Source organism: Tachypleus tridentatus, chromosome 12 (assembly GCF_004210375.1).
Source record: "Tachypleus tridentatus isolate NWPU-2018 chromosome 12, ASM421037v1, whole genome shotgun sequence".
In the NCBI taxonomy this organism is placed as follows: Eukaryota; Metazoa; Arthropoda; class Merostomata; order Xiphosura; family Limulidae; genus Tachypleus; species Tachypleus tridentatus.
In genome coordinates this window covers 87,359,226-87,373,375 of record NC_134836.1, presented here as the reverse complement: position 1 = coordinate 87,373,375, position 14,150 = coordinate 87,359,226, and the positions used below count along the sequence as shown (strand labels likewise).

General features: G+C 34.9%; 1 protein-coding gene and 1 long non-coding RNA gene across 5 annotated transcripts in view; one reads left to right on the top strand and one right to left on the bottom strand.

Annotated features, from left to right (window-relative positions):
- LOC143233914 (uncharacterized) overlaps positions 1-8,908 on the bottom strand; it is a 37,604-nt gene extending 28,696 nt beyond the window's left edge. Inside the window, exon 1 of the long non-coding RNA XR_013018396.1 lies at positions 8,560-8,908. This is a non-coding gene — a long non-coding RNA (uncharacterized LOC143233914). The remainder of the gene's footprint in view (positions 1-8,559) is intronic.
- Positions 8,909-9,383: 475 nt separating this feature from the next.
- The window catches only part of LOC143233911 (calcitonin receptor-like), a 54,048-nt gene continuing 49,281 nt past the window's right edge, over positions 9,384-14,150 (top strand). The window contains exons 1-2 of one of the 4 annotated variants that reach the window (XM_076470790.1): positions 9,386-9,617; positions 9,738-9,882. In XM_076470790.1, coding sequence (XP_076326905.1) covers positions 9,786-9,882 — 97 coding nt within the window. In that variant the 5' untranslated portion in view covers positions 9,386-9,617; positions 9,738-9,785. Of the gene's footprint in view, positions 9,883-14,150 lie in introns of all 4 variants that reach the window. The other 3 variants (XM_076470789.1, XM_076470792.1, XM_076470791.1) reach the window with 3 other exon arrangements.

Here is a 14,150-nt window from a genome sequence, read left to right as displayed (position 1 = left end):
GAGCTTATAATGCTAAAATACAAAGTTCGAACTCTGTAGTGAACACATCACATACAGTCTATTGTGTAGCTCTGTGCTTAATTATCATACAAACAAACAAGCTGACACAGCTAACCACAATATAGATATTATTTCATAACTAACAAGTGGAGTGTGTAATGATAAGTGATTAGCTTCCTCAAATATCTAGTTGACGCTTTTATTGTATGATTGGATTTGACGAGATTAACTAATTGTTCAAACAACACCCAACCCATTTACTTGTTACTTAGAAAAATAACTTTAGATGTCGTTTTTCAATTGATTTTCTAAAACAGTTATGTCCAAATTCGGTTGTACACCAGTGTAACTCTAGACTTAGTACTTAATGTAGACCTGTCACCAAATCACTCCACTCCTATACAAACACTACAGTACGACCTAATAGAACTAGTAAAGACTAGAGTGTTCACAGAGCGTCATGATACAAATTGGCTTAATTACCTTAGCTTAGACAGAGATGTAAAATGAACTGTTCAGTTTTCCGGCTTATTTATAGGAAGCAACACACAGTGAGTTGTTGTTTTTTTTGCGAGATATTCATTGATTTGTTTGTAGGAAACTGCACTCAGAACATAGTATTTACCTGTTTCATAACACGAAGCTACAGACAAAGATCCTGGGAGTTTTATTCATGTGTCGATTGAGCTTTCATTTCCTTAGTAAAGAGTATCTCAAGAGTTGGCTGTGGGTGGTGTTGATTACGGACGACTAGCGCAAGTAGCCCTCGTGTAGCTATGGAAGAAATCTAACAAAAAGGTACCACATGATAATTTTTAAAACAATACGATAGTACTGAAGTTCTTAAGCCCCTCTCACGGTGAAATGGGTGCTTTGTGGGCTTGCAGCACTAAAACTTGGGTTTCGGCACCCGCAATTGGCAAACAAACCCAAAGTATTCTTCAACTATTATATTTAAAATATTCAAAAACTGTCATTTGTTTTTGTTAATTTTGGCAACGCATGAGAGAAAAATATATTATTTTCAATTGTTTTTTTTTTTTTTTTTTTTTAAATAAGTGACTATAGCTATTTACCACAGTTTATTTGGAAAGAAACCATCACATTCTGGTAATACTTTAAGATTTATCTTTAGTGGTTTTACTGTGCTACCATCTACAGGTGAAATGAATATTTAATTCTAAAGTTGACAGAGTGTGAACCTGTACGGATGTTCAACGGTGTGATATCAATGTTGTACACACCGCTATTTGTACATATTCCAAATAATATTAAGATGTTGGTACTAATGTCTGAAACAGTATTAACTAATTTGTGTTCTGGTTTTTTTATTAAACAGTAATGAAGGTTATTATGTGCATTTTTAAATATACATGAAACAAGGTTTGGTGTGGTTTGTTTTGAATTTCGCGAAAAGCTACACGAGAGCTATTTGCGCTAGCTGTTTCTAATTTAGCAGAGTAAGACTAGAGGGAAGGTGGCTAGCCATCACTTCCCACCGCAAGATCTTGGACTACTCTTTTGCCAACATATAATGGGATTGACTGTCACATTATAACGCGCCCACGACTGAAAGGGCGAGCATGTTTGGTGCGACGTGGATTACGAGTCAAGTATCTTAACCAACAGGCTATGAAACAAAGTATTTCAACACGGAACTTAACTTTTATTAAGAACCACTTAAATGAAGTTTAAATTCATTAAGATCGATTTAATTAATACTTAAATATCATTAAGAACTACTTAAGTAAAATTTAAGATTTATTAAAAGCCACATAAATAGTTTTTAAAATTTATTAGGAACTACATAAATACAGTTTAAGATTCATTAAAGGATATTTAAATTGCATTTAAAATCAGTTAAGAACTACTTAAAGAAACTATACAATCTACATAAAGCTACTTAATTAATACTTAAAAATATGATTTCCTCAGCGTGAAGAAAAATTAATTAAAGACACTCAAGTTCTGAAAATAAAAGTATGACCGACCGACTCTATAAGAAGAATTATTAAAATTATCTAGAGAATGCTAAAGTAATATTACAGTAGATGCGGAATATCATTTTGTAAAAAGAAGTTTTGAGTGGAAGAATTTAAAGTGACGTGTTTTTAAAACATTTAAAATTGGTGCAAATACTTTATTTTATAATATTATATATAACAGTCCCTAAATGAAAATATTTTATTTTATCTTCTATATGACTTTCATAATAAACTGCCTATTCAAATTTTTTCACCCAGTAAATTTATAATATTATTTATTTCCTTTGCTTAAAAAACTGAATTCATTCCTAAGAAATGTATAAGTGATGTCTAATTTTGTTGTTATTTTAATCAGTACTAAAAATTGTTGTTTATTGGGTTTGGAGTGTTTTCTTTCAATTTCGATCGTACAATTCATCTGGAAAAATACTATTTCTAAGACGTTGTGATATTACTTTTATAGACAGGCTTTCTAATATATTAAGTTGTCCAGAAATAAATGTCGGAATTTTCACGATGATATTTAGAAACTGAATATTGAGTAACTTATCATTGGTTGGTTGGTGTGATCCAATGTTCGTCGCTTACAAGGTGTCTTGATTGTCTGCTGTTTCAATTCTACTCGGAAGTAAGTTTCGCAAACCTTAAGGCAGTAGGGACAAGAAGGACGTTCAACTGATTTTCCTCTATGATTTCAAACATGGACAAAAAGCTACCGAAACTACACGTAACACTAACAAGGCATTTGGCCATGAATCTGTTACTGAACGTACAGCTCAGCGTTAGTTCCAAAGGTTTCGACATGAGATGAAAGTCTTGAAAACCACGAAGGTCGTGGAAGGAAACCACCCATAGATGAAAACACATTAAGGGAAGCAATTGAGACAGACTCTCACACAACAGTACGTGAGCTTGCAGAAAAGCTAGGCACAAGCAAATCAAGCATTTCCAACCATCTGAGTGTGATTGGATAGACGAAGAAATTTGATAAGTTGATTCCGCACGAGCTGACTGAAGATCAACGAAATCGGCGTTATGAGACCTATCAAGGATGACACTAAAAATTGAACGCACTGGGAATCAAGGTTGTGCTTCATTTACCTTATTCCCCAGACCTTTCCCCTAAAGATTTCTGTTTCTTCAAGCACTTTAACAGCTTTTTTGAACAATAAACGCTTTCAAAACCAGGCATATGCAGAAAAACTTTCGGGAAGTTCATTGACCATAGAAACTATGATTTATACAGTAAGGGCATAAACAGCATCGTTACACATTGGCAAAAGTGTGTTTTAAGCAAATGCTGCTTACTTTGATTGAAACATGTTTTACAACACTGGTTTATACTTTTCCAAACTTCGCAGTTCAAAAACATTTATTTCTGGACAATCTAATACCATGCTTTAAGGTTTTCTATTCTTTTTTGGGTCGGCGGTAGGCCTTACCACCCTAAAATATGGTATTCGATTCATCGACATGGTCAGTAAAGAGCTTATTAAACAATATGGTGAATTATGCAGCGTTGTACATATGTTACATGTAACAGTTTCAGGTCTCATATCATTATTAGATTTCATCAAGTTACCTACTAAAGTTGTGCGCGCGGATCGATTATGCTTTGGCATATTGTAGTCGACATTTATTTCGAAAACCGTCTAACACGGGTGCCAATTGGAAAGCACGACCGTTTGGTGCTGAGAGCGTAAACTTTATACAATGAATACTGTCCGCTGTGTAATTCATGGGTCATGCAGTAGTCTTTTCTCTTCCTTATAAAATATCATGAAAATTAAATAAGACTCTTCATTCTGTATGTGTTATGGAATTACAAGCTGGTGGAGGTGATATAATGCTGTGTGAAAGGAATTATGGGCAAGGCTTACATCTGTTGATTCCCTTTGTATAACATTCCAATCATAACCTTCCCTTTCTATCCTCAAGATCAAGAACCCTTTCGAACAATATTGAAATAATTCACAGCGTCTACACTGTAAGAAATAGGTCCGGAGCGCTTGCAATAACTCCAGACAACTTTTATTCGCTACTAAATTCATTGTATTCTAATCTAAATGAGTCTTTCAGATAATTTTCAAAATGTGCATTCCAGTCTTTTTGAGATGTCACTGAGCTTGTTGCAGACTGTATCCTTACTACAATTAAACTAGACATTTTATGGCATCTTCTGAAGTTTGAGTTTGAGAAAAAAAAATCCGGCTCGATCCAGTTTTAGAGAAGAATCCCAGTAAAATGGCCAGGAAGCATACTTATGGTTTCCACTAATAGAATTTGAAGTGATTCTATTAGTTCCCAAAAAGAGTTCTCCATTTTAGAAACTAAAATGACGTAAAGTTACAGTTTGTACTGTAGTGGCGGTAGTAAAACGTGCGCATGCATGTACTTTGTAGTCTACAATGCAGCATGACATGTCAGCTTGAAATAGTATGTGTGTATATTTCTTATAGCAAAGCCACATCGGGCTATCTGCTGACCCCACCGAGGGGAATCGAATCCTTGATTTTAGCGTTGTAAATCCGTAAACATACCGCTGTACTAGCGGGGGGCGAACTTGGAATAAGATATTAAATTATTTGTTACTGTTATTGGTTTTATTTACTCTTGAAACAGAACATTTTCGGGAATGCAATGTAAGTACCTCAAGCTAAAACGTTTATAACGACTGGAACTTGTATCTACAGTCATGTGAAAAAGTTAGGACACCCTATGAAAGCCTGTGTATTTTTGTAACATTTTTGAATATATAGATATTTAATCTCAATTTTAACAATACTGAGAGATTATAAAAATATAACTAAACAATTAAAATTGAAGAAAAGACTTTTCAAGATCTTCTGTAAATGTAATTCTACAAAAATGCATATTCTAACTGAGAAAAAAGTTAGGACACCCCACATTTATTCCTACTTAAAATGGCTCAACTCACACATAGGTGTATCACACCAGGTGCACCTAATTAGAAGATCGTTACTCAGCATTTCGAATGAGGCTTGCTCTATTTAAACCTCAGACATTTAGTTTGGTGTGCTCCTGACTGTTGAAGTGGGAGTGAGCACCATGGTGAGAGCAAAAGAGCTATCTAAGGCTTTCAGAAAGAAAATTGTAGCAGCTTATGAGTCTGGTAAGGGATTTATAAAGATCTCAAAAAAATTTTAAATCAGCCATTCCACTGTCCGGAAAATAGTCAACGAGTGGAGGGCTTTCAAAACAGCTGCCAACATGCCCAGGTCTGGTCGTCCAAGCAAGTTCACCCCGAGAGCAGACCGCAAGATGCTAAAAGAGGTCTCCAAACACCCTAACATGTCATCACGGGACCTACGGCATGCTCTGGCTACTGTTGATGTGAAAGTGCATGCCTCTACAATCAGAAGGCCCGGCATGGCTAAGCGTGTTAAGGCATGCGACTCGTAATCTAAGGGTCGCGGATTCGCATCCCCGTCGCGCCAAACATGCTCGCCCTTTCAGCCGTGGGGGCATTATAATGTGACGGTAAATTCCACTATTCGTTGGTAAAAAAGTAGCCCAAGAGTTGGCGGTGGGTGGTGATGACTAGCTGCCTTCCCTCTAGTCTTACACTGCTAAATTAGGGACGGCTAGCGCAGATAGCCCTCGTGTAGCTTTGCGCGAAATTCAAAACACAAAACACACCACAATCAGAAAGAGACTGCACAAGTTTAACTTGCATGGGAGGTGTGCAAGAAGGAAACCTTTGCTCTCTAAGAGAAACATCAAGGCAAGACTAAAGTTTACCAGAAAGAATGTAGACAAAGACCAGGACGTTTGGAATAATGTTCTTTGGACAGATGAGTCCAAAACTAATTATTTGGACACCAGAACAGAGGGCATGTTTGGCGTAAACCAGGTACAGCACTCCAGGAAAAAAACCTCATACCAACTGTGAAGCATGGAGGTTGAAGTGTCATGGTTTGGGGCTGCTTTGCTGCAGCAGGACCTAGACAGCTCACAATCATAGAGTCTACCATGAATTCTACTGTGTATCAGAGGGTGCCTGAGGATTATGTGAGACCATCTGTACGAAAATTAGAGTTGAAGTGGAATTGGACCCTGCAACACAAAAATGACCCAAAACATACCAGTAAATCCACCAAGGACTGGCTGAAAACTAAAAAATGGAGACTCCTGAAATGGCCGAGTCAAAGCCCAGATCTAAATCCCATTGAGGTGCTGTAGGGTGACTTGAAACGGACTGTACATGCAACAAACCCCTCAAACATCTCACAGTTGAAAGAATTCTGCATTGAGGAGTGGGGCAAACTTTCTTCATACCGATGTCAGAGACTGGTAGATGGCTACAAGAAGCGTCTCACTGTAGTTATTTCAGCCAAAGGGGGTAACACTAGCTATTAGGGGGTAAGGTGTCCTAACCTTTTCCTCAGTTAGAATATGCATTTTTGTAGAATTACATTTACAGAAGATCGTGAAAAGTCTTTTCTCCAGTTTTAATTGTTTAGTTATATTCCTATAATATTTCAGTATTGTTGAAATTGAGATTAAATATCTATATATCCAAAAATGTTATACAAATACACAGGCTTTCATAGGATGTCCTAACTTTTTCACATGACTGTTTGCTCTCGTTACTTATCATTCATCCTATAACGTTAGTTACTAGATTATCCGTTAGGTGCTCATGTAAAGAAACCACGATCTGTAGGTGATTTGATATTTTTAGAATTATGTTCTAGTGGCTTTTTAATGAGGCGTGCTTTATTCAAGTTTCGAACACTTTTAATGTTTAATCTCCTCATCATACTTTTCAGATCTTAGGTTTTTTATTTAGATAAGGAGTTTGAGTTAAACACTGAAACTCAAGTGTTCATGATAAAAAGACATAATAATCAAAGTCAAACAAAATCCAAAATGTTGGCATACAACGTATTATATCTATTACTTTATTTGATGGACTCTCTAATTCCAAACTGATGTAGCTCATATATTTAGTATTTTCGTTGAAACGTTACTATTGAATTCACCTTCCACACACACAGTTGACAATAGCGACATCGATAAAAGGTCAAAGGTCCTTTAAAGTTATGTTCTCTTTCTGTATTCCAGTCACAAATTAATTTTCTCTAAATCCCGTACTGTCGTGTTTTGTTTCGTCAGCAACGTGTATTATAGCCTTTCTCTTATATACTATACGAAGGAGCACAGTCATAATATAGAACATGGACATAATTAGCTATGAGGACACCGAGGTCGTGTCCTCTCTTACGTTTTTGGCCTCCTTCCGTCACTCTCACATGCACGCGCAAATATATACATGTAATTGTAAATTATAGATTAAAACCTGAGTTTAACCTAATAACATTTGGTAACTGTTCTCACGCAGAGGTAAATAAATAGCAAACAGTTGTTGATGGAATATGCAAGATGTCCAACCGGTTGCAAAATGCGCGAACCAGAGAGAGAAGACAATAAAGGTTATAGGAGTGTTGAGTATTTATATATGAAGTTGTCATGTTAACTAGCTACAATGCAATTGGGGCAAGAAACCCTTCAATTACACTAGGTACTTTAAAGTATAACACATAAACAAATGTTCATGTGTTTGAATTATGCAAAAAATTCCCAAAGTTGTTTTTACATTTACTTTATTGCACTGAATGAATAATATCAACTACTGAGTTTGTGCTTTCGTTGAATTTAGGTAATTTGAAAGAACAGTAATACTCCGTATTATTTTAGTTGGTGTTAGGTCATCAGTACAGAGATCTATCAGTACAGAAACGAAATTTTTGAAAAAAGTCTACTCTCTAAAATTGATATCCATAGCAAAGTGGAATGATATTGGTAAACTTCCACAGATGCAGGATACTTTCAAAGAAGTGTTATTATACACCATGAACCACTCTTAGATTGGTTCTAATTTATATTTTATTATTTTGCTGAAATAAAAGTCCTTGGAATTGTAGAAACGTTTATCGAAAGAAGAATGTTTTGAACTGGCTCAGCTAATCTAATGTAACTTTGGATTCTTTAAAACAGTAGAACTCAGATGCATTTATAAGCAATAAACAAGGGTTTTGTGTTGGTGGGTCATGTGCAGTTTGTCTGTTGAAAGTAAAATATTTCATTACCAAAAACGTTATTTATCTACTCTTCTAATGTGCTTCATCAGGTGAGAACGAACTGTTGTATTTCGAATTACTAATAGTCCTCCTCATAACGAATACCATTTTTTGTTGTTTAACATGCAAGTATTTCAAGAGACAGCCCTCGTGATGAAGCTTTTAATTAATTATCACAATAAGTCTTTGTGTATTTATAAACATAAGCAGTTCAGTACACATAAGTTTTAATTTTACAGATATATCGCAGCTTCTTATGAGGCTATGTTCTATATATAATAATTCTTGCTCACGTGCTGCTTAACGGGGATTTATCTTATATTGGAGAAGTTTTATCGTATTTTATCTTAATGCTGATAATTTTCCTAAATCACTGTTGATTGATTATCGATTATCGACATCTGGGCTAATTTGTTTAAACTCTTTGTGTTCCACATGTATATATTAATTTCTTACTTTAAATAACTTACCTTTGCGTTACTTTATTTAAAGGAAAGAATTATTGTTACTTGAATTTTGTCATGTCTAGAAACATGACTTATTTCAGGCTTTTGATAATTAACTTGGATTAGTCTTGAGTTTATGGGACAAACGTAATACTGGTTTTTACATTCACAGCCCTCTTCCTCTCCTGGCAAAATAAACTCACGTAAACGTACACATACACGATAACCAAAGTCATAAGTGAAGCGACATCTTAGTTACGTCCGTTTCCAAGTCTTTTCACAACGATCGTGAGTGTCGCCCCTAGAGAAATCCAGTATATTTTACAATATATAATACGTGATGTAATAGCCCAATTTCGAAACTGCTTACTACGTACCGCATTTTGATGTTACTAGAATGACTGCATGCCGATTTAGCTCAGTTTTATCTGAAGGGCAACCTGTATTCCAAGGTTATAAGCGATCTGACAAGTAGAATTTGAACTATTAACTAAACGAGCAACATAAAAAAAAGGAAAATTTCCTTCATATCAAAGTTTGGTGTGTTTTTGTAACATTGACATGGCCTAACTTTTCCATACGCTTGTCTTTGATTGTCAACTTCTTCCTTTCATTTTCTTATTTAGATTTGCATTTGATTCGTTTATAACAATTATTTTATGGTTTCGTAGAGAGTGAGTTGATTGTATCGCACATATACCTTTAGTAGAGACTGCTGTCATTCGGCATTTTTAATATTAAAGTGGAAGGCTATCGTTGATTGGCTCTTGTCAGTTTACGTAGTAAGGACGGGTGAGAACCAATTACTGCTTTGTAATCAGTGAAAAAACTCTTAACAGAGCCAGTCTATTAGTATAGCCATCGTTTTAATTTGAGTGAAAATGGAGTGATGACTATGAAATGTTATTGGTGTACGTGACTGCAACACCTGAAAATAGCCTAGTTAAACAGATTAGATTATCACTAAAGAGTATACCTAACGTCGTGTATTACTACCGTCAAAGGAAGGTGTTCCAGGTGCATAGTTTCAATTACTCCTACTTCTTACGTATGAAAGTAATAACGTACCTTCGATCTTCAATGTAAGTTGATGTATTTTCTGCTTGAACGTTATACACACATAATAGTTTTCAAAATAACAAATTATGACAATCAGATACTGACCACAATAATGGATAAATAAACAGGTCAACTGATTCCAGGCTCCCATTCTAATCACTGGCCGAAGTGACCGATAGAAACCAGACAGGATGACAGTTGGTAACTCTAGTACTGAAGAGATAATCCCACGCTTTCTAACAGCAGAAGAATGTATCTCGGCATTTAAACACAAACACCCAAAAGATGGTAGGTTTGTTAGTCAGTTATGTTGTATATAATAGAAATAATAGTAAGAAACGTATCTATCTATCTGTTAGTCCGTATAGTTATCTATAGCTATATGTTTGTTATAAAATGTATTCAACCATCGCATTTGAATGAGTGTGTGTATGTGTGTTTTCTTATAGCAAAGCCACATCGGGCTATCTGCTGAGCCCACCGAGGGGAATCGAACTCCTGATTTTAGCGTTGTAAATCCGTAAACAATCCGCTGTACTAGCGGGGGGGCGGCGCACTTGTATGATCGACAGTTTCTAAGTTGATATACAAAATATATATTTTTGATTGCTTCTTGAAATTAAAATTTAATAAAGTCTGACAGCGTGAAAACAAGTACAATACGCAACTTTTATTAATACATCTTTTACAAATCTCTCATGGCACATTTTCTATAGACAATAAACACAACCAAGTAAACCCTTTTTTAATCTCATTAACTCTTACGTAGATGTAAAATACCGCACCCTTTTTTAACCTTATTAACTCTTATGTAATTATTAAACACCTCAGGCGTCATTCAAAGACGGTGAACACTGTGAAAATGTATGTCTAAAAAAAATCACAAATTATACAGTTACCTAAACATCCACTATTAAACCACTTTGATTCATATAAAAAACCTTTACTGATTTAAAAACTAAATTTGAATAATTGACCAATAGGATTTGCGAAACTCGAAGCCAGTAAACTTAGAGTAGAACGCAAAGTGTTGCACATAGATTCGTAGTAATCAGAACCATAGTTCTCTAACGGATCCGAATGAAATAATTTGCAGTCCCACTGAGGGATAGAACTGAAATATTGAAGAAACATGCCATTTATCTTTATTTTTTAATGGGCATGCTACACATGCATATGAATACAGATCCGAAATATGAACTTCCAATTCAAATTTCGTTTTGTTTTATTGTTATCAGTTTTTCTTTTAAAGTGTTTCTTAGGTTTAGCTCCATTAGAACACTGGCGAATTCTTTTCCTGGCTAAGCCGTTTTCTGTTAATTCGTTTTTATTTCCTAACATGCTTCTTCCGTTTTGTTTCATATTTTCCTCTCTTTTTATCTTTCAGTCGAAGTTAGTTTGATGTTTCAGTTTTACTCAAATTAATTAAATATTTTTCTGCGTTTTCTACCGTACGACTATCAGTTGAACAAAGTTCACTAACACTTTAAGCCTTAAACTTTATTTTTAGTTTTAAACCAGCAATTCTACAATGGCCATATTAGTGAATCACAAACCACTTTTTTAAAGCGTGTACATATGTCTTCCATATAGATAGACAGATATGTAAATGGATACACAAGATCTTCAAAACGACCCTCACAGGGTCACATGATGAGATACAACATACAACACAAAATATAAATCTCAAACTGCAAAACTGACATTGTCTCACATAAAAGCGAAAACTGTGCTTGAATAAGAATTAAAAACTAAAATACTATTTAGGAAGTGGTTCTGATTTTTCCTATATTATTGAAAAACATCGATTTTACAGCTAAATATTAGATAATTGAAGAGTTTTAAAGTTTAGAGAGTGTATTTAAAAAATTCGGGCAAGACTACACAACTGATAGCTAGAAGGAAGACAACTACCCAGTTAACTTACACCCATTGTTAACTCTTGGATTACTTTAACCAAAGGCGGTGATTTGACTGCCACTCTTACAACTCACTCAAGATCCACAGTGCAGGACAAGTTTTTACAATGCCAGAATTCGAACCATGGGCCCTTAGATTCACTGTTAAGGATGCCAACCACTAGATGATATGTGGATTATGAGCGAAGAAAAAGTGTTATTTACGTGTTCTTTTGTTTTTTTATATAGAGTTTATTTGTAGCTGAGTTCAAAGCTACACCATGGGCTGTCTGTGTTTTGCCCACCACGGGTATTGAAACTTGAATCCTAGAGTTTTAAGTCCGTAAACGTACCGCTGTGCCACTAAGAGACTTTGATATCGAAATTAATCTATGTTTCTATTTATTTCAAACAATCGACACATATATTTAGCTCGTCTCGTCCCAACGAGCAGTATTTAATAAACTTTCACAGCATTTCGGCTGCGAAACAGTGACGTGAACAAAAGTTGCTGCTCTGGCTACGATTACCTTGCATTATATCATGACTATCATACTTCCAGTGACTTGAAACATGTTTCTGTTCCAAGGTCCGATATGCAACCTCTAGTTTCTTTGCTGACTAATCCAGGTTTGATATATTTTACTTTGATTGAGGACGGTAGGTACAAGAGGCGATGCAATTCTTTCCCTGCTTTTAATGTGGCACATAACATTTACAAATGAAATTTAACAGCTGTAAGAAAGTATCGTTCGTGCACACCATAAAAATAAAAACACAAAGGGACAACTTCTCATCATTCTCTCCTCCCAACCCTAAGAGTAAGGGTAATGTTAGCAAGATTTTGAACACACCGTTGTCATAATTTTGTGCTCGGCTTTTCGTAACATTTGCTAAGAAAATAACATGAAAAATGGACTGTAAAGTGAAAATTGCAGTTGAAATGTATATATTCTTAATATGCTTCTTTTGAATGCAAATTAGCACCCAACCAAATACTCAACAATAAAATTCAGATATGTGTTATGTATAAACTTTTATAGTAAATCAAATTTTACATTAAATTTTGTTTGTTTGTTTGTTTGTTTGAAGTTAAGCTACAAAGCAACACAAATATCCCATTGTTGCTGTGCCACTAGGGGGCTACGTTAAGTTGAAGATAGCATAAGACAATGCAAAATAATCATTTGGTACGTTTGTTTGTAACTCAACTCTACGAAATGGGATACACATGCTGTGCCCACCGCAGATTTGAACTTTTAATTTTAATATTACAAACCCGTAAGCTTACCGCTGAGCTACCCGTAGATAACGATAAAAAACAAAGAAAGATATGAACTGGTATAAAGCAACGAATTTATAAGTTTAGAGTGGTTATAAGTGGTTACTCTGAAATATTTAAGTAAACGAACTTAAAGATGAATAGATCTTTTTTTTTTTATCAACTAGACGCTGTACACACAACAGATAATTTGTTTTACTGTATTGTATTTGGGTGTCATTTGGTTTATCTTTTAAGCCAGTTGCATAAAGTTAGTGCAATACTTTTATTAGTTTAAAAAAAACATAGTAACAAAATAATTTGTTTTCTCTGTATATATAAAACCAAAACATCAGTAAGACTCACCTGTAGATACAAATAAGAAAACATCGAAATATCAGAATTTTTCCTTATTTTATTCATTTATCCTACCGGTTTCTTGGCTTCATAGATCATTGTCTAGGAAACAGTTTTACTGAGAACCTATAACAAAAAGCATACAAATACCGCTTTTCAATTAAACATGAATAACCTATTTTAAATACACAGTTTTGATTACAGTAAAAACATAAAAACAGTTACACTCACACAAAAAGTAAATAAAATTATGAAATTATAGGATCAATAAATTGCATTTTTATTATAATAAGAAGAAAAATTATAATTAGAATAAGATCTTAACTGAGAAAGCAAAGTATATTAATTAATTCTATTTATTTTTGAACACTTTTAATGTATCTAATTTATACATGGGCTGTATTATATATTTGTTTATTTGGAAAGTATATATTTCTAATTCAGGTTCCTTATGTTTTTTGTTATGATATTTCAATGTTTTCATATATATATATATATTAGATGGCCAAAAGTATGTGGACATCCGACCATCAAACCCATATCTACTTGTTGAACATCTCATTCCAAACTCATGGGCAATAATACAGAGTTGGTCGTTCCTTTGCTGCTATAACAGCCTCCAGTCTTCTGGGAAGGCTTTTAACTAGATTTTTGAACATGGATGCGGGGATTCGCTCCTATTCATCCATAAGAGCATTTGTGAGGTCGGGCACTGATGCCGGGAGAGAAGACCTGGCTTGCAATCGGCGTTGCAGTTCATCCCAAAGGTGTTCGATGGGGTTGAGGTCAGGGCTCTGTGCAGACCAGTCACGTTCTTCTACACTAGCCTCAGCATACCATGTCTTTACGGACCTCACTTTGTGCACGGGGGTTGTGTCATGCTGAAAAAAAAAGGGGTCTTTCCCAAACAGTTGCCACAAAGTTGAAAGCACACAATTCTCTAGAATGTCATTGTATACTGTAATATTAAGATTTCCATTCACTGTAACTAAAGAGCTTCGCCCAAACCATTACAAACAGCTTCAGACCATTATTCCTCC